At 40.2% G+C, this 26,697-nt stretch overlaps 1 protein-coding gene across 7 annotated transcripts in view; it reads left to right on the top strand.

The window, feature by feature from the left end:
* CAB39L (calcium binding protein 39 like) overlaps positions 1–26,697 on the top strand; it is a 67,411-nt gene that overhangs the window by 21,904 nt on the left and 18,810 nt on the right. For all 7 annotated transcript variants that reach the window (XM_074859681.1, XM_074859685.1, XM_074859680.1 and 4 more), the window contains 3 exons: positions 7,184–7,332; positions 18,414–18,578; positions 23,116–23,234. In XM_074859681.1, the coding sequence (XP_074715782.1) occupies positions 7,231–7,332; positions 18,414–18,578; positions 23,116–23,234 (386 nt within the window). In that variant the 5' untranslated portion in view covers positions 7,184–7,230. The remainder of the gene's footprint in view (positions 1–7,183; positions 7,333–18,413; positions 18,579–23,115; positions 23,235–26,697) is intronic.

Genomic DNA, 26,697 nt, shown 5'->3' with positions numbered 1-26,697 from the left:
GTGAACACCTGAGCTGTAGCATTTGCTCCAGCAGCCCTGTGTCTCTACCCTCCTTCCATTACCTTCTTCCCCTTTTGTGCTGGTAGAGCTCTTTGTAAGACTGTGGGGAGAACCAGACTGGAAACCCATGTGACCTTTTTTTCCCCACCAGGCTATTTTTTGTTAACCTGGGTTGGTTCCCTGACCTGGCTCACTGCATGGCCCTGCAAACAGCTGTACCCATGCCAACAGAGGCTGTAGGGATGTGAATAGATGTGGAGCAGGGTGGCACAGTCATGAAACAAGCATTTATCAAACCGTGGCCTAAGTGACCAGGTAGCTATTTGGTGTTTCATTTTATCCCCTGTGTTTGCTGAGAGACTATATAGGCTTTTTGGTTTTTATTGAGTGGACATTCAAGCACTCAATTAAAAATAGAATTATTAATTTCTTTGAGTGCTTCCATGGAGCTACACCACAGCACTTGAGTGGAGTGTCACCATGAATGCCTTCAGTTTCATGACAGTGTTGAACAACTATGTGAGATTATTCTCATTCGGTAGAGGTGATCAGATTAAGGGCAGAGCTGCCTACTTATTTTCCATGTCTGATCTTCAGGATGCTTGCCATCTGCTAAAAAAAGATGTTTGTGGCAATGGTAGGCGTTACTGCAGTGTTTTGTGTGTTCAGGTGAAGTTTCACCAATATTCACCTTCATTCCAGGTAATGCAACAAGTAGCCATAAGCAAGGCTTATGTTGAGTAAATTCTTGAGTTTTTGGAATAATTTTATTGCCAAGCAGAGATGGCATTTATTCACCCTAACCGTAAAACTGATCCTCTCTTCTGTTAATATGTTGTCTCATTAGCAATGTACTTTCCAAAATCTGCAACTCATTGTGGATTTGCAGAGGTTGCTTGTTGTGTAGCCTTGATAACTTCTGCGTATCGAATGAAACATACATTGTGTCAGAGAACTGCATGGGGGAGGATGGTTTGGACTTCTCCAGGTGATCATCACACGTGGGGGCTTCCATCCCCTGGTTTGAGCCTGTGACTCTGTAATTGTTGCAATTGTTGCAACTTTCCCAAATATGGCAGGAGGGAGAAATGAGGAGGGAATAAAGTGTCTCTTCTCTTACGTAGAGACTGAATTAGGCAAAATTATGAAGAAAGTGTGCTAATTCAGGCCCCAAATATGAGTTTTAGGCACACTAGGGTGAATGGAAAATGAAGGTCTTTTTTTCCATTCAAGAACCTCTCACCCAGTATGAGTTACTGAAATGTTTTGATTGTGAACAATAAGCTGATGAAGGTTAGAAACTAAGATAAGACAGATGTCTGATACTTGAAGGGAAGGAAATTTTTTCGCTCATCCATTTTTGAAGCCCAAATGGCTTGTCTGGAGGAATGTCTGCGAACAGCACTTGGATGGACTCACGTGCTCTCTCCCACTCTTGCCTTTGTGGGCAGAAGGAAGCATTTGTTACCAAGCTGCTTAACTGAGTCACTTCATAGTGGGATGGGCCGGTGAATAGAGTGATGTTTCCATCTGCATTTTTCCTTTATCGTGCTTACGAGGTCAGTTGTAACCTTTTCAGAAAGTATATGATTAAGAGCAAAGAAAGTGGGGAGAGTGCCTGTAAGCAGAACTAGATCTCTTACTGTATTTTATAGCTGTATTAAAGAGTTCAAGTTGCATTAATTTTTTTTTTAGTGTGTTCCCTTTATGAGCAGATAAACTGGCAGAAGTGATATTTTGAAGACTGATAGAGCATAGACTTTGGTGTCAAATGATCTAGGTTTCATTCCTGACACAGCCACCAACTTTTTTGTGATTTTTTTTTTTTTTTTTTTGTGATCTTCTAATCTTTCTGTGCTTCAGCTTCTCCCTTTGCAGAGGGGGCAGAGTAACAGCAGGAATATAGGGTTTTTTGGAAGTGTGTTTTTCATCTTGGTTAAATGTTTGCAGAGCTGGAGGTCTCTGAGGGAAGGCAGGCCCTGAGTATGAAGGGATGTTATGTTACCTTTGACAGGCTACTGAATACCCTAAAACTCATATCTTGTAAACCTCACCCACCTCTGGATTCAACTCACTGCTTTAGCCTGTGCGATGTATTTTTCATTTTTTTCTGACTTGAACAGAAACAGCCAAACATTTAGAAAGTTGTGCTTTAAAATTGCCCTTTGGTGTTTTTGTCGCTTACCTAAAATAAAATTGGTCCCATTTTTTTTTCTCCCAAACAAACATGGAATTATATTCCCTGAAAGTATTTTTGTAAAAGTAGGGCTCGTAAAATGTGCTGGAGAATCCGGCTCTGGCGGCTAAAACGTCCTGTTCATACTGATGGCAACAGCAAGCTTTGGAAACCTCTGTTCCTGCTACAGTGCTGCCAGGGCGTTCCCCGTGTGACCAGGAGAGTCAACCTCTGAGGCTGGGAGTCAGTCCAGTGGGATACAGCTGTTTCTTTCCTCAGTCTCATAAGCTCCTCACAAGAGCACCAGTGAAATAACATCATCACAACTAAATGTTTTAGAAGTTGGCTAGTCCCCCGTTATGAATTCAGGAGTGTCCACAATGCGTTTCTGATGTTATAAAAACATATGCTGTTGAATAACCATTAGATGGAAAAGTTTTCCTAGAAAGTAGGAAAGAAAGGGGCTTATTCAGCCCTGTCCCTTGCTGCCAGACAGCAGTGTCAAAAATTTATGAACTGATGCTCTGTAGGGTGCCTAGTAGAGTAGGTAATTTCAAAATCTCAAAGCTCCAGTGGCTGAAAACCTTTACATTTTCAGCTTAAGTTTATTCATTGGCAGTTTATAGCCATTTGCTTCTGCATAAATAAAGTGTTATTGTTATTTGAGCTGAAATAACTTCTTTGTCTTCTCTGTATTTTTATTCTAAGCTTACCAAGGCAAGCACTTTCAGCCTCCTTGACATGTTGGTCTTCCTGTTTTTCTGGCCAGCCTAGGGTCCTTCTCTACATCCGCTCTTATCTGTTAATTTTACTTGGCTGCAGGTGTTCGGGATTGTGTACAATGTTCTGTATGAAGTTCCATCAAGACTTTGTATTTCTACTGGTAATTACTTTCTTAATTCATCACAGATTTGTGTCTGTCTTTCTCCTGTCTTTAAAATACGGGTGTAGTCACCAGGTGTCTGTCATTTCTCACGGTAAGTCCTCAGCTTGATGCAGATATTCATAGAATCATAGAGTGATTTGGGTTGGAAGGGACCTTTAAAGGTCGTTTAGTCCAACCCCCTGCCATGAGCAGAGGTGTCTTCAACTAGATCAGGTTGCTTAGATCTTCATCCAACCTGACCTTGAATGTTTCCAGGGATGGGGCATCTACAAACTCTCTGTCTCTTCTGCCATTCAGCATTAGCTGATACTTTCCAGTCTTAATTTTTATCCCATTTTTATTATCTCAGTCCTTGAGGCAATTTAGTTTCTCAGGTAATGATATTCCAGTTCTCTTCTGTGTTGATATCTTCCTATTCCCATTAATTCCTATGCCTCTCTAATATGATCCCGTCCCCAAATTGCTCTTACCTTCTCAGACAGTCTCCCTCTACATGATAGTTTTCCTTTGACTAGTTTTTTTTCTATTATATTCAATTTACTGTATTTCCATGTTAGATGTATGAGTTCTGCTGTGTTTTCTCTGTCTAAAAATATATTCATGAGGGATTTTAGTATGAGGTACCTTTGGTAAGCCTGTGTTGCATTCTCTTCAGTTGTCATTCATCTTTGTATTTCAGTTATTTTTAGACTGGTTTCTTGACAAAATGAACCTTATGTGGTCACACTGTTCATCTCTCATCCTATTTCTCTTCCCACGGTAACTTTTGAACTTACTGGCTAATTTCAACCAACCTTGACAGAGGGCTAGATGCCTGGAAAATACCAAGATCCAGAAAATGGACTGAAAAGAAGTGATGAAAGGAATAGGGAATTTAAACCAAATTAGTCCTTGAATGAAGAGAAGACCTTCCAAGTAAAGCTTAGAGAGCAGAGAGCTGATACAAGGAGGAGGACAGGGCAGAAATGCCCAGCTGTGTAAAGAACTTTAGCAAGAGCTCATGTTTTCTTTGATGATGGAGAATCCAGTCATGAGGAGCAAAGCTGGAGGAGAGGAGCCCTTGTTTTGCCATGTGCCTTATGGAATAGCCAGCCATAAGACTAAGGAGTACAACTCCCAGATATCAGCAAAGGGACTTTATCTCTGTTTGCTTCTACCTGTAATTGTGAATAGCATGTGCCCCTCAGGAGATTTCTGCATGGAGAAGCAAAAGGGATCATAACCTGCAGTTGCCAGTGTGTATTTTCTAAAGTGATGGATCATCTTTTGCCAGATACTGAGGGGTTAAAAAATGTGTCCTGAAAAGGGGTAAATCCAAAAATGTTCTTCAATACACATCTGGGGTTCTTCCCCTTTTTCTCTCAGCGTCCCTCCCCTTGCATACATCAGGTGCTTTGCTTTGTAAGACTGATAAATAAAGTGAAGCAGACTTGTCTCTGTTCAGCAGAGGGATGAACTAAACAGTCTCTTGAGTCCCTTCCTGCCCTATTATCAGTGGTTTTGCTGTTGCAATTAGGACACTGGTAGGGTATGAATTGAAGAGAAATGGTATTTTATCACTGAGCAGTGCATTGGTGACTTGGTGGTGAGACAGGAACCATACAGTGGAAAAGTGGTGGCCTGGTTGTTGGAGTTTTATGGCAAAATTAATGATCATTGAAATGCAGACACCATACTCTAGACAGCTATGTAAGCTACTTTTGGGGAGAAAAATGTGTATAATTTATAATCAACATTTCAGTTAGAAATGTGGACTTCATTTTTTAAAAACCTCAGAACCTCTAGCTTCAATTTGAAAAGTAAATTATTTCCCCCTTTGCTTTTCCTTGTGTGGAGACTTCTAAAAGGAGAAAATGCAGGGTTGGCTTCAGCAATCTGAATAAACCTACGCCACCTTGGATGGAAATACTTATTTTCTGAAATGCAACGTGCCTGTTAACCTCCTGCTCTCAGACTCTCTTTCTTGTACCTTCACATCCTCATGCCCTGTCTTCATGAATGATAAAAACATGCAGAATCAGGTCCTTCTCAAAGTGTGTTGTGAATTACTAATCTTCTAATTGCAACATGTGCAGAATTATGGGGTGCTTGCTGCTTGCTAGCAGTGTTTAAATAAATATATTGTATAATACTGGCAACCCAGTCTTTTCCAGTGCTTGTATGTAGTTGAACGTGCCCAAATGAGTTAGTCATTAGTGTACCTGGTCTTCAGTCTTGCGTGTTGTCAGGTTGAGGTGTGACTCTGCTGTGTTGCTGGTCAGATGGTGCTACCAAAGCTTGCAGTTGTGAGCTCCATGGGAGCAGGACTCTGCAGTTGAGATCTGGGCCACAGAGTGAAGGTTACATAGCCAAAACTGCAGAAATAAAAGTGAATTTGAACTGAACCATGAGGAGCTTGAAAATGGAAATCCAAAAGAGGTGAACTTTCCAATGCTGAACATGAAAATATTCCTGTAAAACTGATTTAGCAACAAATGAGAAACTATATACAATTTCACCTACTCTGGACACTATAAAGGAACTTTTGGTTTAAATAAGGCATTTAAAAGTATTTCCTGCATGTAATAGAAACTGTTCTTGTAAGGATAATCTGAAAAAATGTTTTTAATAAGATGTTAGGACAGACTCTCTATAGATTTTTTTTTTTTACATTTTTGATTTTTTTAAAGTAAAGTACTCCTCTATGGTTTGAATTTTGTACTTGGCTGTTTGTTATGGTTGCTATTTATAGTTGTAATAGAATGTATATCTAATCTGGGTATTAATTCCATAGGGTATTTGGGGATTAGTAACACATGGATGTATGGCACAAATGGGGTCATACTCCCTGATGGACTCTGTAGTGTGACAGTAGCAACAACGAAACATGAGAGGAGTGGGTTCTTCAGGACGACTGGGAAAACGTTACACTGTTCTCTTTTCTTCTTTATACTGTGTGTCTTGTGCTCGTTTAATTCTCTCCTTTAAAACCTCTTGTATAAAGCTTTTTTTTTAATTATAAAAGTTGAAGAAGAATCAGGAGATTGAAGTGGTTTGTGGTATATATTTATGTTTTCATGACTAATCTTCCAAATGTGTGTGGGGAGGGATGGCGATGGTGGTATTCTGTTGTGGAAGGAGATGAAAGTTTGAGATTATTTTTGCTTTTTTTTTTTTTACCTCATCTTCATTATTGTACAAACTGGAATGCAGTCCGTAATGCTGCTGAGCTTTCCCTGGAAAGTGGTACTGCCTTAACCAGAGCATATTCCTCTCTGTAGTCTGTCCATTGTCTTCGGTACATCTTTGAATTGGAGCCTCAGCAAAACCCATGGGAATTCATAACTTAATGCTATGTAGGATTAGAAACTAAACTACTTGGTTTCTTTCATGTGTAAATACAGTGACGTGGTATTTGCCTTTCTAACCATACAGAGGAACAATGTTTTAAATTAAACAAACAAAACCATTTTCTCTAAAATGCTCTCTTTCATTTAAATGTCATGAAAACATTTGTGTCCATATTTGGGCCTGATCCTCTGTTCCTTATTTAATTCAGGCAATGTTTTACACACGTGAGATCTGACCCACAGGTTCTTGAAGTCTGTCAGACTTAGGGGATACCTTAAACTGCTTCCTCTTCAGCTTTAGGCTGAAAAAGAAAAACAGCTGAAGAAGAAGGAGTGATGGCAGAGAAGCTGGGACCTTATCTTGTGATGCTCTAAACAAAGGATGCTTTTGATATGCTGGTGTCTACGGTTATCTGCATCATGATGAAACCAGTGAAGTTTGGCAGAAACCGCTATTAGAAATGTAGTGGAGTCTGCCAGATATGCAGTGTTCAAAATATGTTGGACACAGGCATAAACTTGCTGGAGCAAGCCTACCTGTCAGGGTCTTTAGGAAGCATGCAGCTCCTGTGCAGGTGCTGAGTAGTTGCTTTCCATGTGCTAATGGTGGCTTGTGAATTCTGGATGAACTTGCAGTAACTGTACATGAGAACTTTTACTGCTCTAATGAGTAGCTGAAGCAAAATATAGTGCCTGAGGCATAACCTTTTCTTGTTCATAATGTCTTTGTGTGGTTTTATTGCATTTTCGTATAAACCTTAAAAGCTATTTTTGTTTCTCGTTTGATTGAAGGCAGTCCTCTTCTGTCCTGAAGGAAGAAATCCGGGTGAAGAAAAACCATGCCTTTGTTTAGTAAATCGCACAAAAATCCGGCTGAGATTGTGAAAATTCTGAAAGAAAACATGGCCATATTGGAAAAACAAGAAAAAAAGACTGACAAGGTATGAGGTGATGTTGTAGAAGACCAATAAGGTTTTTATGCCGGGGAAACAGTAGAATAAAGGGAATAAAATTGTGTTCGCTCACTGCCCTGATCCTGCAAGAACTTGCCCATGTAAGTAGCTTTGTGTTTGAACAGTTCTGCTGAAATCAGGGGGCTTTTGCATAAATAAATTACAACAGATCTGGGGGTCAAGCAGAAAATGTTGAGATCCGGAAGCCTCAGCCAAAACAAAGGGTGATCTCCTACTACTTCAAATAGTAATGCATCTAACAAAACAGCTTGGAAGGCTATTTGAAAACTATTTTACTGTTAATTGTTTTAGCAGGATAACAAATGAGACTGCCAATTAATGTGTAGGTACACACAGAGCAAAACTTACTCCTGATGAACATTGTTCACATAAAACAGCAAACCTGTAGGTATTCAGATGTATATAAAAGATACCTGACTCTATTGATCCTTTCCAATCTTCTGGGTGCTAGTGCTTCCTAAATGAGCAGTGCTACTCATATTCTAATTATTGTGCTAGGTTTTCGCTAATACTGTTGCTCTCCTCTAACTCTGTGACACAGACCTGAGTTATTTTTGCCACTCTCCCAGTGACCAGTTGAGAAGATGCACCCCAGCATACAAAATGCTCCCAATTAGAAATTTGTGCTTACATAAAATCAAATATTTTTTTTTTTCATCTGAGACTCTGACCCTCTATATTTTTAGTGTAGTAGAAGTATATGATTTTAAGTAACAACAAACAAATTTTAGGTTAAAACTGAATGCCAGTGGAAAGAGAAATAGCTGATAAGCGATATTAACACAATTTTCATGCAGCTGATGTTTGTGTGTGCATGTTGTGCTTCCCCCACCTTGTGCAGGAGCCTGTATTAAAATGAACCCAACCCAAAAGGCAGGCATGGAGCCCTTCGTGCCCTTAGTGAAATCGTCCTGAAACTTTTTGGTTCAAAGCAAGTAGCTCAGTGTGTGTTAATTATGTAAGTCAGTCACACGGATTTCAGGGAGGCCTCTGGTATTTGATGTCTCATGCTGAAATACCTTCAGTTAACTGAAAAGCACCGAGAGAATTTGACTCTGAACTAAAACTTAAAATAAGTAACTAAATAAACCAAGAGAATCTGCCCTCCCCTGCTGAATTCATCCTTCAGAGCCTGATTAAAGAAGACATTCAAAGCAGAAGCTCTAGACTCGGGTTTCTTTTTGATTTGCTTTGCAGCATGACTCCTCTGCGTTGTGGTTTTGAGGATTTCTGGCTTTGAGCTGGTTTGTTTATTTGGGTGTCAGTGACAAAGGAGGAGAAATTCAGACTTAGAAAATCAAGAACTCGATGTAAATTTTTCATAAAGTCAGAACAGCTGGTGTGTGTTTTCCTCACGCAGCAAAATATATGGGAGCGTTCCCCCGGCGTATTAGGATGGAAACAGCTTGTGAATTTAATGACAACGCTTATTTTACAGGAGGAAATTGTTTTTCAGTGTTTTCTGCCGTACTTTATCACTATGGGATGGAGGCTGTTCCTGGGGTGAATGTGGGTGATCTGGGGAGAGGAGAGAGGGGGGATAAGGCAGGCACTTCAGCAGCAAGGCAGAAAGGGAGGAGAGCAGCCTTTTTTTTGCATGGTATTTACACATATGCTTTATGTGGTTTGTTGACTCAGGACTTTGCGCTGCGATGTAGAGGAAGCACATAGGGCCTTTCTCCCTTCAGAAGACAAGATATGAGACTCCTCAGCAGCACTACCTTTCCTCTACAGTGTTTCACTGAGCTGTTCTGAAATAAATACCTATTAAAGAAAATAGAAGGATTCATTCTCCTGAGTTTAGGGAAGTAAATCATAAGGAATATCTTTATTACTGTGACAACAAGAAACTTCAAAAAATGGCAGGAAAAATAACTCTTGCAAAAACAATCACCCCATCACATCTCTTACTATCCATACAGGTTTGTGGGCTTAGTAAAACAATTTTTAAGTGTTGTTTGCATTTTGAATTGGAGAAGAAAAGATGATGGGGAGACTTTCAGTGCGCACAGGTCTTCAAAACTTACTTGGTAATACTAATGAATAGCATCTTGTCTTTTCATGAGTATGATTAGAGAAATTTAACTGAAAACAAAAGCAAAGAAAAACAAAGTACAGTGCTGTACTCTGTGCTTTTCATAACCTGGCAATGTTTTAAATTTACCTTCAATCTGATTTCCAAAGGGAGATGAAATGTGTCAAACTTTCACAAAAGGGCCCAGAGCTCTGGCTCCTGCAAGATCCACAGACCCTGGATATCCCAGAGCTGGTTTTGGACCCTGTGGACATGTGAATGCAGAAGCTTGGGAATCAGGACTCTCTGATTTTTCAGATTTCTGTCTCCTTGTTGTCTTCCATGTGAACTGGGGAGGTGCTGTTTTGCCTCACCATAAAACCAAGGTTCACAGGACTTCTGGGGTACAGCTCCACAGCATCCCCGATTTTGCTCGCGTGCAGAATAGCTTCCAACTAGGACTTGCCTCAGATGCTTAAACAAGAAGATTTATCCTGTGACAATTGAGCTGTTATTGTAGCACAGCCAGTGTGGTATGTGGGCTGAGACAGCTAAAAGCTGCTAATACAGCCGGAATTGGCAGAGAAGTGTGGCAAAGCCTAAATTAACTGCAGGGCTAGCGGAGAACCTCCTTGTTTCCTTTCCCAGCTGAAAAATCGTAGGTATGAGGCGAAGATGCCCTGGGCAGCCCGGGGGGCGTGAGGTTGGACAGGGAGAGGCTTGATGCTGCTAATACAACTTTTTGCAACTTTCAGCAGGAACCATCTGTGCCTCGGAAAGGACTGTTTTTAGATAATGCAGAAATTATCATTCCTACCAAGCTATGCAGTATGCAGGTAGAGGGAGCCTTACAGCAGATCAGTTAAGACTTTCTGAGTAATGGGAAGAGGGGGGAGGACATGACTTGATACACAGGATGCAGAGAAGCCACTTGTAAGTGTAAAGGCAATTATACATCTTTTCCAAGACACATTTCCATGTACACACATAATATACAGAAGTTTGCACACTTTCTTCATGATGCTTCTTGTTCGTCATAGAATAGGACCCGTTCAGACTTTGACTGAACTCTATTGACTGCACTAGCATCTGTCTTCTTAGATAAGGGTTAAATTTGACCCAGTTCCCCCATGTGTCTGTCTTTTTTTTTTTTTTTAAAACTATTAATGTGTGTAGTGTTGCCCTAATGCTTTTTAAACATTCTCAACTGAAAAATAGGCTAAGTTGAATGTTTGGTTCTTACTGTTATTTTATGGGTGGGCTTTTTTGCTTGCTTGCATGAATGTATGTGTCCTTAAGGCTTTGACATTTTCTCAGCTACATTCTGATGGTTGAGAAGTGCCACCACACATGGCTCCTCTTCCTCTGAAGTGCTCTTTCTAATACCTTGCTTTTAAAATTTTTTTGAAATAGCATCTATTTTAAAGAAGGTATTGCAGCACTGGCATATCTAATGTAACAACTGGGAGAATAAGTAGGGTAAGTGGACTAAAGCCTTCTTTATCAACCATCCTCCTCTCTTCCAACATCTGAAATGAATAAGGTATTCTTGTGGCACGTGCAATTGCTGACATCCTATTCAGGCTTTGATGCGGTGAAGAACAATTAATTATGTTTTATTACAGAATTCTATAAATGCCATAAAAAATTAATCTCGGTCATGTAGAACCAAACTGTGCTCGGATTCAGTGAGAAATATCCTTTCTGGAATTAACTAGAAAAGTAGGGGGGTATTTAAATACCTAGGAAATGAAGCCTTCTGCGCTTTAGACTGTCTTCCTTCTTTCTGGCATGAACTTCTGTAGTGTTCGGAGGATGCATGCAAATAGGGAGCAAGAGAGGAGAAACCCTGTTATCAAGTGGACAGATCTGTTGAACCTGAGGAAGAATGGACAGCATGTGACATGCTGGTCATACTGCTTCATTTATTACTGATATGCTGCCATGTCTTTTGTTGATGGATGTCATAAAAGAACATTAATAGAAAGGATGCCTGGCCCATCTCACAAAAAAAAGGGGGTTGACATCCCAATTTCTTAAAGTCTTGTGTGCAGCCACTGAGTCTGGTCAGCACAAAGCAGTGCAGGTGGCATCCAGTATGTCACTGAAGGATGTCCGTGAACACATCACTCTCTCTCTGGTAACCAAACACCTTCGGGTGGGGCACTGGTGACTCAGTGCCATCTGCAGTGACTACAGGTTTGGTAACATTTTCTGAACCTGCCCTGCAGCAAAACTCTTCAGAGTGTCACAGGCTTTTAATTTAGTACAGCAAATGGATATGGGGGCTGTTGAAATTTGGCCTAATCTTTGAGTTTGGCCTAGATGGGCTGAAAGATTTGCAGTTTCTGGTGTAGCTGGTCCAAGACTTGTGTTTGTCATGGAAGATGAACCCAAGTGAGTTAGAGCTGCTTCAGGGTGCTGTGCTGAGTGCTTTCCTGGCAGGCTGCAGTGCCTTTAGTCAGTGTTCAAAAACGTCATGAAGCTAGATGTAAAATAACCTGAAGTGTCTCTTCTTCCCCTTTCACTGAAATATATCTAACAAGACTGCTTGTTCGGGTAAGGTCACTGTAATCTGTCCTCTGTTTCATCTCCATCTACTGTAACAAATTTGGTACTGTTCAAGAGTCAGGAGAGCAGCATTTTATTAAGGCTACAGTTAAAAGACTAAGATTTATGGAACAAATATTTATATCAATAAATCCTGCTTTTTTACATAGCAACAATGAAGCCATTATCAGCTTCTGTTCACCTTGCTTGCTCCTGCACTGATAAAGCAGCTGGGGACCGGTGTGTGAGATGAGGTGCATGCAGAGGATGTGATGTGCATTTGCATGGAAGAACAGTTGCATGACTACTGTCAACACAAATACCCATGGATGTGATTGTGCAGCTGCCAAAGTCAGTTGCAAAATTGCCTTCAACTTCATTGCTGCACATTGAAACCGAGGGAATGAGATAAGAAGGGCTTGGCACCCCTTCCTTTTAGCTCTGCATGTACTGGGGTTTTGTGGAGCGTTTCATGTTTCAGCTTTCCTGTTCTGCTAAGGCCTGTTATTGCTCTAGAGATGGGAGAAACTCCAGATGCTATCAGGTGCTGGTGCCAAGAGTTTAAAACCTGTCTCTTCTGGTTGCCTTTTTTTTTTTTTTAATAATTCTTAAGGACTTTACAACCTTTAGTTCTGTCTTAAGTGCAGGATTAATAGTGGGAAAGGAATTTATTTCCAGGTGGGGCAAACCTGTCTCTTCCATTTAATCCTGTGTCCTTTTAAAAGGCGTTTCCCTGTTGTGCCTGCTTGGCCAGATTGACTTTGCCAACTTCCTTGAGTACTAGGCCATAATATTTTTGCTAAATGACAGAGTTCATGCTTCCTGATCCAAAATGTCCACAATTTGTTCCTCTATATCCATTTAGCATGAAATTGTACCAAGAACAATATTCTTTTAGGAGAAAAATTCATTTGAATCACACAGAATAATTTTAAACAAGATAAAAGCCAAACCAAGGAGCTCTATGCTTTTGGTTGTAATACATGGTGTGGAGTACTCACAGTTCACTGAATCACACATTGGAGTACTTAACATCACGCTGTCAGGCATCTATGTGTGTTACTGTCTGCTGCTGTGCAAGAGAGCAACAGTTTAGAAAGAGATTTTTGCTCTGGAAATAAGCTGGGTACACAAACAGAAGCTGTACAGTCTTACTCACCATATTCTTATGAACAACTGAGGATTTCCTGATCGTTACGCAGATGCCGGATGTCAGGCATCCTGTATTTTTCTTATGTATATTTGGTACTTGAGTTTGGAAAGGTGGAAAAAGTTCATGCAATCTGTTTTTTCTTCACTGTTATGGTTGGTCATAAATGTTGTATTAAGTCCCCAGATGAATAAAAGCAAGAATAAGCCCTTCTAACCTGTAACATATGTACGTATGTGTGACACCTCTAACCTGCTGGTGAAACAGAGGTAAAATGGAGACAACCCACTGAAAGCTTTGAAAAGTTACAGTTCAGATGTAGGAGCTTTGACTGTTGATTATTCAAGGCCTGATACTTTTCCCCTTATGTTTTTTGTAATCTTCCTTGGAGAAGAGTAAAAAGATGCAATGGATCTACATTACATAACAGGAGATCCATCTCTGTCTTTGACAAGCCTAGTAGGTCTGGATCATAAGCACTTAATAAGACACTTTTAAGATAAATGTGAAATTGCTGTAAGTAGCTAAGGAGAGGGGAAGGGCAAGGTTAGTAAGTATTTATTAAGCTAGTTGCAATAACTAGAGATTTAAGTTGCTGAAGTTGGGGACTTTTGGTAAAGTATCTTTGTGTTGTGCTATCGGATTTTTAAAAAACTGTCCATATGAAGCTTGATTTCTGAAGCAGAAGATCTGTATCATGCACAAGCAGAGTTGCAGTTAAAACAGCTTAGCCTTTGAGTATGGAAAGTCCCAACTCATGTAATTATGGAAATAAAAATTCAGTTTTCTGTGTGAACAACAGACAAGACCTTTGTTTTAGCTTTCCATGTACTCTTTAAAATCTTTCTGGAAGATTTTAGAAGAACAGAAAAATTTAAGACTTGGAGGATTTCTTTGTGATCTCTTAATGAAAAAACAAAAAAACTCCTTATTGATCTGTCCTGTATACTTGTGGAATATAGAGAAAAAATTATGAACTGTTTTGCAGCATTTCTTAGCAATGCTAAATTACTGCCCGAAGGACATTGTCATGCACTTTGGCCCTCCTGTAGAGATCAGTACAAAAAAAATAGATTAAACTCAGAAATTGTTTTCTAGACCTGACAAAGCAAGTTAAACTGAAGAACCCAATATTAGCACTGTGGAAAAGGTATGTCAACACTGGAGTATGGAAATATTTCAATATAGGCATAGTAGTGTTACCCCTTCTGTAACACAGATTGGACCTTTGCAACAAGATCAGCTGGTCTTCACATGTGTGTTAGGCTGCGGAGAGGAGGGTCTTGAGGTCTTTCAGGGAAGATTTTTTTTCATGTAGAATTTCAGGGAATAATTTCTTTGTAAGCTCCTTTCTTTGTGTTATGATCCCATCAAGTCAACAATGACAAGACTTTGATCTATAAGGAAAACAAGCTTGAGACAAGTTCTTCAACTCATAATTTCCAGCTCTCTCTCCACCTGCTGAAGCTGTTGGTAGGTTTAGAAAAACAGATTAATGCTGACAAAAAATCAACTTTATAAGCAGGGGAGGTTGAACCGGTTTATAATTTAACTTAGTGAAGTTATATAGGCTTATCTGTGTCGTCAGTTTTCCAGCTCCAAGGCAGAATAATCCAAGGATTGCTAGATTTCAACATTTACACCAAATGTTGTATTTCAAAATGGACCCAGAAACCTGTTGTGGGTTGCCAGTCACTGTAAAGTATCCTCTGTGGATAAAGAGTTATTTCTTGTTGGAAATAACTTGTTAGTCTTGTGTTGGGTGAAAGTAGACAAGAAATGGCCATCATTGAAAAAACTACCTTCATTGCACAGGTGAGTACGGGTTGTGCTCTCCTTCAGTCCCCTTACACAGCTATTACAAATCAACCTTGTAACTCATTTGAGACTTACATATGTATCCACCCTGAATTTTAGTGTTCTGTGGTGGAATTGGATCGTGCCAAGTTTGGACACTGTGAACCAAAATGCCTGCAGGCTAGAAACCTGCAAGTTGCTTTTGGAGGTCAAGATCCTGATGTCTGTGCAGTGACAGCAATGCAAACGCTAAATGGATGTGTGTGCTGGGAATCAGCTTGCATTTCATCTTGTGCTTTGTTGTCCCTGTCTGCAACTTTAACTGTCCAAAGTTCAGCATATCCCATTTTTGACATTTGTACGTAATATATATAAGTGGTTCTGTTTAGTATTCTGTTTAGTTTTGTCCTCTCCCCCTTTTTTCCCTCTGTAAATACCAGCTTCTCTAAATATAATGGCATAAATTCAGTCATGATGTAAGGGAATCATACCTAGAGGGTAAAAGGAAAATCTGCTGGAGATAAGATTGTGCTCAATTGCAAGAACGAGGCAAATGGCTTCAAGTGCTTAGATATTTCATGAAAACTTTTCCTCTATAACTTCTGCCGAAGTGACAGTTGCGGCACTTTGCTATTGTTGCTGTTGCCACTGATGGAAAATAAAAAGTAGTACAGAAGTCATAATAGACTTTGGAGTTTCTAGCAAATCTCTTTTTCTGTCACCGAAAGTCTGTTTGTGGGATTGTTGGGGGGAAGGGTGTCTTGCTGAGGTTTTTGATGGTTTTTGCAAATTTTCCTAAAGAGAATCAGGACCAGTCTGGCTTCTTATGACAAGCTGTTCTGCACTACATTTCTGTCATTTTGTATTTTCCATGTATTCGAGTGAACGTATTTGCTTTGTTGTTTGTTTTGGACAAATCTTGGGTCTTTGTATCTTGGAATGTCCTTTTTTTTTTTTTCTTCCCTGAGTCTTGAGCAAGTTTCTATCCCAGAAACAGTGCTTATGTACTTAGGGTATTAGTCTAAAAATGCTGTAAGATTAAGTGGAAATGTCAAAGTGGAGGCTAGAAGTGGCTGTTAATTTAAGAATCTGTGTTCAGCTTTATGGTTTTCCTCCAGATACATTATGAGGGATAGGCACCGAAGAGCAGTCTTCAGATTTGACTGGGAATAGGTTTTTGTGGCGGGTTAAATGTCAAACCACAGACTATCCAGAGGATATGAAGAGGGAGGAAGTTAAACATGAAATGTAAACTGCATGTAGAAAAGTTGAGAAGATGAGCGGATGGGATGGCAGATGATTAGAGAAATACAGCTGTGGTGCCCATCAATACCATGGTGTTTTGTAGTTTCATTTTCTCCTGCAGTGCTTTACTTTTTGGCTTCCTTTTTGAGAATTAAACCTAAAGCTGAGTCTTGCAGACATTTTTCTGCATATCAAAAAGGGCTACTTATATTTGAGAGGAAAAGTATTCATTTATTTTTTTTTTAACCAGAGAATACCAGAGATATTCACACCCTGCCCAGCAGAATTGGTGAAAAGCCAAAAATGTATGGGTTTTTCCTTTGATATGAAAATATTTGCACAGCTCTTATAAAGATTTAGAGCTTTAGTTTCCAAGATAGCACCCCTGTTGTTAATCCCATCTGTACTCTGTGGGATATCTCTAGTGACATACCACTAACATTTGAGGTAAAAATAGGCTCTTTTGCTGAGCGACGTTAAGGAACAACAAGACTTCTGCTATGGTTAAAGTTATCACATAGTCATATTCATTTACATGCTGCTCATGCTGACCTATCTCAACTAGCAGAAAACTGAGAGTAGGTACAAACAGATTGTGAGAGAACATTGCTTTATGCTGTGCAAAATCAATGTTTGACTCTTCCAGGTAGATGCAGTGTAAAAGTGGCTTTTTAATGTGGTGTTTTGTTTTGTTTTTTTTTTTTTTTTTAGGATTTCTAGGCTTTTTTCTAGGCTTTTTATTCACTAATGTGAATAAAATCTGTGACTTAAATCAGTATTAAAATGTTGGGAGATCAGCAGCAGTTTAGAGATGCCTCTCCGGAGCACTGTGGAGTTATTTTATGCAGATAGATGAGGTGGTATTTGAAATCATGACACTTTTCCTTTCATCTTATGTGAGAGATGTATTGAAATTATTGATCTGGCTTTGAACATCCATTGATGTTCAGTTAGCTTTTACAAATGACTCTTGGGTTTTCTGTGTGTGGTTGATTGTTATTATTTTTGCCCCCTGCTAAGCTAACAAAACGTTACTTTCAAATAAATGTTTTGCAATATACATATGAAATGCTGCCTTACCTTTAGCATTTTAATTGCCTGGCACTTTGCTGTCATTCTTGGCTTTGCTTTCAAACTTCTCCCTTACTTCCTTCCCACTCCCTGCCAAAAAGTCTAACCAGCCTTGCTGTGGGTCACATGTGTATTAAATATACCCCAACCCAGAAAGAGCCATTGCCTCCATAGCCCCATGGCTAGAGCAGGTGGGATTTAAAGTGCACGTGCGCACACACACACACACGTGAAAAAATAAGGCCTTTGCTCCACTAAGTCTTTATTTATAGGAGGTGGAGCAAACCTGGGAGGAAAGCCGTGAGCAGAGCTGCTCCCCTGTGGCCAGTGGCCATTTCCCTTGGGAAGTGGGACATTATCATTCACATCTGATTTGAACCTGCTGATGGCCATGAATGCTAAGCTGTACCTGTTTATACCTGTTTGCCTTTCATTTTCCTGTTGTAAAATTTCTGGTCAGGATATTTTGTAAGGTAATTCCTGATTTGTCCTCTACGTTAGATACCTGAAACACAGAATTAGTTCACGGTAGGTGGGAGCAAAAAGTTGAGACTTATTTTAGTTCAGTTGGTGGCAGCTGTGGAGCTTTACTAAAGCAAATTGTTTAATTTAATTAATTTCCCAATCTGAGACTGAAGTGCCCGCACAGTCAGTAGGCAGATTCCTTGTGGAAGGTTCTGCTCAAATCACACATGATGAGGAGAAATAAGTGGTGGCAATGCAGAGCTGGCAGGGATGCAAGAATTTATTTGGGTTACCGGTAGAGGAGCCAGGACAGTCCATCAACAAGTAGTTCATGGGGAAGCCACACAACGGCCACGCTGCCCCACGTGTGTTGATGGAGCCCACTGGGGAGGACAGGGGGAGCGATGGTGAAAGTGCTGCTGCTTCTGCAGGGCAGTGTCTGTCTCCAAACCCATAAAGGATCTTGCTGATGCTGGTTGGTATTGCATTCCTGTCCCTATTTTATGCCTGTGGTCTGTAAGGGATGACATGCCATGTTTAAATTGAATATATCTGTATGCCTGTGTAGGACCTGCAGGACCTAGTGTGGATGCTCCAGCCTCAGTGATTATATAAAATTATTAAACCATTTTACAATAGATAACAATCATTGTAAGTACAGTTAGCCGGTTTTGTTTTGAACTGCTTGTCTTTTAAAATAAAACACTTCTTTTTTTTTCTTTTTCTTAAACCAAACCCATATCCACTGGTGACCAGGCATCAGAGGAAGTGTCAAAATCTCTGCAAGCAATGAAGGAAATTCTGTGTGGGACCACAGACAAGGAGCCACCTACAGAAATTGTGGCTCAGCTGGCACAAGAGCTATACAACAGTGGCCTTCTAGTGACACTTATTGCCAACCTGCAGCTGATAGATTTTGAGGTAGGTCAGCGTCCATAAATCTTATCTCCTTGATTTCAGTGTTGTCAGTGAGTAGAGCTGTGTTCTTCTGAAGTCTAAATAATTTTATTGCATTTGAAACTGTTTTTCACATGCTGAAGAAAGTAGCTGCTGTAGATTGGTCAGTGTCCTGATAGATGTGCTCGTATATGGGAAGTAAATGCAATGCATCTGATTTATATTTTTATTAAAACAAAACCAATAAAGAAATAGTGCCATGTGTATACAAACAAGATAGGAAATAATGCTGAGAATACTGTCTATGACTGACCTTGTAAGCTGCAGTGATGAACCTCTTTCTTTGGGATAGTGCAACTAGAGCCAACCGCCATCTCTGAAGAGTGTGTCCAATTTAGAAGGGGTCCAGGGACATGGAATAAAAACAGTTGGAAGCATGGGAAAATCTCATGTGACAAAGACTGAAAAAAATTAGGATGGTTTAGTTGAGAGGAAAGGTGTTGAAAAAGGTGTTAAAAACTGGGAGCAGGTGGCAAGGTAAATTTGGGTTGCCCCCAGTTAATTCTTTGGATTAAAAGAAAGAAATACAACTTTTTTTGGCCAGCAGAAAGATTAATGTGAATATACATGTATATACATTATTTAATTTTATATATTTATATATAAAATTATATATTCCATGGAACTCTTTGTCAGTTTTGTTGTTAAAGCCAAAAACTTAGTAGACAACTACTAAGACAACTGACCTTGCTTATGAGTAAGGAGAAGAAGAGTTATGGTGACAGAAAAGATTGCAGTAATTCAGGATAAATATAAACCCTTTTAATTGACCTTGGACTGGGAAGAAACTTTGTCACTGGCAGGTCATTATGGTACTCCTGTGGTCCACAGTTAGCCGGATAGTGGTCCCCAGGGACTGCTTTTATGAGTCCTGCAATTTCTATGGCTCCCAGGTGCTGGTGAATTGTCACAAGTGTCCAAGCATCTCCACACGGTGAGAAATCCCCAGCTCCCAGGAATGAAATCTTTGCTGCTGAGGTCTGAAGCCACAGCAGTACCCAGTGTATAGGGCAGGGTGGCTGCTAAATTTAAAAACCAGTTCCCTGGAGAGATTGTCTGATGCTCTCAGAGCCATCTTTTGTGGGGAGTGACTTTCTTGTGGAAGTTTTCTCCCCTTATTGAAGTTACTTTACTTTTCTTTCCATTTTGTAAATTAATGAAAGGGAGGAATGATGGGAGATTTTCATTTTCCTCTTCATCCCCAAAATCCCAGTAAAACCAGGATTCAAGGGACTGATTTATTTATTTTGTATTAATTTTTGAAAATGTTGTTAGTGGAGTCCTGTCATTCTTCCTCAGGTCTTAAATTCAGGAGGTTTTTTTAATGCTAGAATTTATTGAGATCCTTTAATTTGTCTTCTCCCTGCCACCCCTGATTATGGTTAAATGTCTTAATTACAAAAAAAAAAAAAAAAGAACTCAACAACCAAAAAAAACCCCAACCCCCCTAAAAATCCAGTAATTTATTTATTTGTTTTTAAGAAAAAGGGAGAGGGGGGAAGAGAAGATACTGTTATCAAATACACCACAGAAGGGAACGTACTGCATTTTTTTAGTTACCTGACAGTCTGTATTGCTTTTGTCAGACAGCAAGTTCTGTATGGGCATATTGGACCCACAGTCTTCAAATGCAAGCAGGGAATGAAATTCCTAATCTGTTGCTGAATTACTGTTATTACAAACAATTCTAATAACTTACTGCAAAATAGATTTTTCCATGATAAAACCTTTTGAAGCATTTAGCAAAGCTGTTATACATACTCTTGGCAAAACAGTAGAAGGAATGTCACGGAACAAGAGGATAGTAAGAGCATGTGCTGCTTTGTCTTCATATTCCCATTGACTTTTTCAGTTTATCAACTTTTCTGCTTCCATTTTGTTTTATTGGTGGCCATAGTTGGCATTTAGGTTTCTTTGTTGAACAAGCAATTTAATCACTTCATAACATGCAAATTAATTTTTTGATATGTATGTAATTGTAGAAAGCAAAATCATAAATTACTTGAAAATCTGATTTCTGAAGGGAATGTTTATGTAGGTTACTTTGTCTTTGTTTATGTAGGTTACTTTGTCTTATCCTGACTCCCTGTCTCTTCCTCACCAACCCTGCTGCCCACTTTGATCGCAGTTTTGCACAACTGTACTTCCCTTTGAAGATGTGTTTTCAAAGTCTTCATGAAACTTGATGCCTGTTTAGAGGGAGTGAGGCCAGAGTTAATGCACCCACTGAGAAAAAGGCAGAAGCACAGACTCGAGTCCTGTCTCATTTGTGTTTCATCTGCCAGTACCCTTACAGCATGTGTGACTGGGGGCGAGTGCATGTGTAGGGGAGACTTGCACACGTCCGTCACACATCTATAGAAAACACAGATTTATTGCTTCTGCCACTCAAGAAACAAGATATAATTTTGGTGATGATATTGTAATGAAGAACTAAAGTTGGGTTTGGGTAGGAGCCCAGAATCAAGATCAGACTGGATTTTTTGAAGTTTAAAATATGAAATTTACTGATGAACTTTGAAGAACTGAGGAAAGTGTGCATACAGAAAAAGTCAACTAAAAAAGCAGATGTTACCAACTGTGTGTAAGCCTAAAGGTTCCCAAGCTGTAAAGCCACTAAAAGAGGCAGTAAGTAGCCACAAGCCCAGGACTTGTGATGTTAGAAGCTTTCCCTTACTTTGTCTTGAAACAGGAGCTAAATTATGGTATAGGTATCATGCAATTTGTTATTTATATAATGGCATCCTTTGCAGTTTTTTTGTTCTTGTGCTTCAGTGGCCATATGTATTTCATTGTAAGGCAAAATCAAATTGCAGATCCAAGTAGGAAGTGTTGCAAAAGTATTCCTACAATTTTTACAAATATCTGCTGGTGCGGGAAGTCTGCCTTGGTTCTCTCCTACCTGCCTCCATTCCCTGCAGGAGAGCCCAGAGAGACCAACTTCTCTGGCTTTCATCATTGCTGGTCTCTAGAAAATTGGACATAACTGGATATATAGATCTCTCTGAAACAGATCTCGATCTCTCTCTCTAATAATCTTCTCTCCTCTATTGCATATAATGCTGCAGTGCACCTGATATTAAGTAACTAATATAAAATTTGGCAGTGCAGAGAGGATCACTTAATTTTTGGCCATTTTCACCTCGTCCTTTCAACAGCTCTTCTCTGTCTGGATTGTTTTCATCTTGGAGTAACTGCTGAAGCCGCTGGGGATCACAGAATTCCAGGCATACATTACAAGTGTTGTAAAGATAGGGGAGAATGGGATGACTTTATAAAGAATTAGCCTAATTAAGAGAATGTCCAAGGGTCAAAAGTGTTGCAGGCAGATGGACTGGCCTGCTCTAATTTGATTCGCCTATTTAATTCCCTGAGTCCCCAAGTCTCCAAGCCAGCTGGGTTGGAATGAGTAGGAAAGCAGAATATTTTGTGTTTCTCAGCAGTGATTTATTTGTAGAGGTGAAACCAGGGAATTTCCCTCTGTGTGAAACTATCTGCTCCTTGGCTTCAAACGTTCAATATGTTCCCCGCCAAGGAATGTTTGTTCTCTCGAGACAGATCAATGAGCATGTACAGATTATAAGTAACCTTTTACTTTAGCTTGCCCTGTGCATAGTGACCTGCTGTTGACTCAGTGACTTGGTTACTGGTCATTAATGCAGCAGTCTCCTGCCTCCATTAATTTCACACGTCAGTTTGTCTCCCGTGGCCAGGGGAGAAAGCAGTGGGGGAGGAAGGGACTTCTAATGCAAGACGTATTGGCAAACCCTGTGGTTGAATAGAACATAATTTGGAAAGACCTTCTGAAAAGCTGTTCGCACAGGGAAGCATTTGAAGACAAAACGTGTTTGTGCAGATGTGTGTATACAGGAGAAAATTAGGACAAAATGAAGGATCTTAGTTGTGACTAAAGCAGAGACATGTATGTGATGCAGCCATTTTATCAGCTGTGATTATTTCATTCTTTATGGTGAAATAATGGGCACAGTTTTAAATTTAACCCTGATTTTCAAAAATGCATGCACAATTGGTGTTGATTGCATTTGAATAATGAAAAGCTTTAGCTTTGTAAGTCTAGACTGTGGGGTGGTGTACTTGGTACTAGCTTGACAACTTAAATTTGGAGGCTGCAGGAGCAATAGTACACACTGCAAAAGCATGTTTGGCTCAGGGTAGTGGCTTGCTTTTTTGGTACTTTAATGTTATTTAACATAGCCAGGAACTTGCTTGACAGAATAAGAGGGATGCACATCTTAACTCAGAAAAAGAAAGGTGTAAATAGGAGTGGGGGGATTGGTAGTCTTCAGAGCCACCTGATGGAGGAAGCCTTCTTGTGGCATGGAAGAAACAGCAAGTATGAGGTGGTGGGTCTGTGGATAGCCCAAAAAAAGAGACTGACTTGTTTTGTTTTCAATTTCATTTCCACTTTAAGTAGAGATTATAGTAAATGATCATTTGTTCATGTTTTTCTAATTGAAGATATATTTTGCTTCTTTAACAGGGCAAAAAGGATGTTTCCCAGATATTTAACAACATCTTGAGAAGACAGATTGGCACACGCAGCCCTACTGTGGAATACATTAGTGCCCATCCACATATCCTATTCATGCTTCTAAAAGGGTGGGTACTTTAATTTGGTTTTCATTAAAGAGCATTGCCTGGAACATGCTGGCATTGCAGTTGATCTACTTTCTCACTTTTAGATAAAAAAAAAAAAAAAAGAAAAAAAAAAGGGTTTTCAGATTTTGTTTCAGGTTTGTTATTTTGTTTCTTTCATATTGACTTTCTACTTAACTGTATACTTTTTAATGACTGGATTATTTTATTTGGCTGTTCTTTCTTCATCAAACTTCATGTTGGAATAATTATATGCTGATTGGTTTTGACTGCTCCCCACATGATGCGTACTTCAGTTCTTGCCCTAAACTCTTCTGTAGCATTGTTGATGACTGCTGTTTCATTTAGACCTTTTTGCATTGCAGGAGTGAGATATAGTGGTGTCTGTAAATAACTGGAGTCAAACTGGACCACTATGTGGTAGAACAGAGAGAGGCAAAAATGCGTAAAAAGAATAGTCATGTCTGTGGGACAGACTTCTCCAGTGCTTGTAGCTAGATGTGAACTTCAACTTTAAATTAATTCTGTGATGAACTCCATAACTTTCAGCATTAAATTTTTCTTTTTTGTGTGTCTTTTAACCTTTGAGGGAGTCAGTGCTCAGCAGTAACCCAGTGGTTCCCCAGGTAAGTTGGCCAGGGAGGGGTAGTAGACTGCTGTGTGGAAAGGACATCTGCTGTAGTTGCATACAGGAGTGCACAAGTGTTGGCCTAAAACTTCTGAGGTTTCTGTCCCCTTTATTTTTAACTAAAAGCACCTTGCATTCAGCAAGAAGCTTTGCTTTTCCAACCCTTGTAGTCTACTGTTTTCTGCTCAGTTTTCTTTTGGCTTTAAGATTTTGTTTTTCCCTAAGGAAAGGAGAATGTATATGATTGGGATTAAATAACTGATGTAGAAAAAAAGTGCATTTATTAGCTGATCAGTATGAAATCAAGTAGACTTTCACAGTCGTTGCTTGGTCACACTAGTAATAGCCGTGCAAAAGCATTATATAAGCCTTTTAAACTAATGGTTCTTAAGAGGATTATTTTTTTTTAAGTGTCTTTGTTGCTCTTGAGGTTGAAGATTTACATTTTTACCATTTGCTCCACAGCTAGAGTTAGGAAAATACTTAAGCACCATCTAAGGTTTGTGCATGAGAAGGCTACAGCCCCAAGGGTAAAATTCCCTTCATCCAGCCTCCCCCCTCTTCCAGGGGCAGACCCAAGCCAGGAGGGCGATAGGCACAGGAGTCCTCTAAAATAGTGATTTCCTTCCTCTAAAATAGTGATTTCCTTCCTCTAAAATAGTGATTTCCTTCCTCTAAAATAGTGATTTCCTTCAAAATTGGCCACATTCCAGCACAGCTGAGTAGGGAAAAAAGTAACCAAGAGGACTGGTCAGTACCAGGGATTTCAAGAACTGTGAGCTTGTGGTTTGAATGTGGTGGCAAAGCTCTTGGTTGCCTGGACAGGAGGAGGTGTGGACCCACTGTCTTCCTTGCAGGCAGGGCGGTGGGGAGCCTGGGCAGGTGGCTGGGCTGAGCTAGGACTTGCTCTTACAAGTATAATGATTTCTTGTGATTTAGCTTTAATTTTGAAAGTCTTGACTTATTTTGTGTTACTAAATGCCAGCTTCCTCAGACAGGAAACCAGTAAGCTAGTTAAATGATTTTTGGTTTGATTTGTTCATTAAAATTCACGATTTATATAAATTGCAAACTAGTCATTTCAGGATGGTGGTGATAATTATCTCTGTTGTCGTTAAGCTGTACAACTGTTTTCAATTTCATATACAGATACAATAATTTTCTTCCTTTTTCTATGTCTTTGCTTTTTTGATTTTTCACTCACTTTGTTTTTGCACATTGCACATGTATCACTACCATACGTCTGGGCTTTATTTAAAGCTAAAAAATATTTTTGGATCATGTCCCAGATATTCTTTTGCATCTGTAACAACTGAGAATATTAAGACGATAGTAAAGATTTTGTGTTATGCATATCTGCTGCTGACAGACATTTTACTGTAGGTGACCTGAGACAGTGGATGTATTTAAATGGCATCACTTAAGTGCTTTTTTTGAGATTGTTGCTGCACGTAGCGGTGTGTCTGTGTTAGTTTGGTCCTCAGGCGCCTTGTTCTTGATTTCTTGACTATCTCTCTGCAGCACTGCAGTGTATCATAATTGCCATTTCTGGAGTTTCTTGTTAAAAAGTGCTGTTGAATTCATCAGCAGTAGTCCAGAAGACAGTCCTATCCTGCCCTGACGGTATCTGAGCAGCTGCTGCAGAACGGCATAATGATGTCAAACACGACACTGCCTTACTGTCATGGTTTGAGCCCAGAGGACAACTGAGCACCACACAGCCACTCACTCACCCCTTCCCCCTTAGGAATGGGAAGGAGAAAAATATAACAAAAGGCTTGGGAATAGAGATAAGGACAGCAAGGGATGATTGACCCATTATGGTCACCAGCAAAAGATAGACTCATTAGGGAAAGAAAAAGAACATCAATTTAATTCAAACACTAACCACACTTAACAGAGTAGGACAGTGAAAAGTATAACCACATCTTAAAAACACCTTCCCTCTACCTCTCCCTTCTTCTCGGGCTCAGCTTTGCTCTTGATTTCTCTACCTCCTCCCCTCCAGCAGCACAGGGGGCAGGGAATGGGGGGTGCAGTCAGTCCTGCCCCTGTCCTCCTCAGGGGGAGGACTTGTCACACTCCTCCCCCGCTCCAGCATGGGGTCCCTCTCACAGGAGACAGTCCTCCATGAATTCTCTCCAACGTGAGTCCTTCCAGCACTAAACTACAGGAATTACAACAGTGGGGGCTTCCCTCAGAGTCCCAGCCTTCTTCGTGTGCATCCACCTGCTCTGGGGTCCTCCACGGGCTGTAGGTGGACATCTGCTCCACTGGTGACCTCTGTGGTGGCAGGGGAGTGGCCCTGCTCTCTCACCACGAGCTGCAGGGGGGGTCTCTGCACTGGTGCACCTCCTCCCCTTCCTCCTCCTTCCTTCCACTGACCTCAGTGTTCACAGATGTGTCTCCCTCACAACTCCAACTCCTCCTCCCAGGTTCCCCTTCTTAAATACATTATCACAGAGGCGCAGCCACTGTTGCTAATTGGCTCGGCCTTAGACAGAGGTGGGTCCGACTTGGAGCCAGGGGAGTTTCAAGAAGCTTCTTACAGGGGGCCACACCTGTAGCCCCCTCCCCTGCTACCAAAACCCCCTGTTACACACACACAAACCCAACACACTTACCTGCCTATGTCCTGCTGCTGGCACTGTCTAAAAACAGTACTTAAAATGTGTGCCTACAGCACATTAATGCTAAATGAAATATATGAAATAAAAATGTACTTAAAGGGAAGGAAAGTGGATTTGGCTGGTTTGTACCATTCAGTGTTTATTACATGACATTATCTGGAGAGAGAAAAAAAAAATTCTACCATGACTATAAAAGAAACAGCTCAGG

Source organism: Strix uralensis, chromosome 2 (assembly GCF_047716275.1).
Source record: "Strix uralensis isolate ZFMK-TIS-50842 chromosome 2, bStrUra1, whole genome shotgun sequence".
NCBI lineage: Eukaryota > Metazoa > Chordata > Aves > Strigiformes > Strigidae > Strix > Strix uralensis.
The sequence above is the reverse complement of the archived record's forward strand: the minus strand, read 5'-3'. Positions and strand labels throughout refer to the sequence as shown.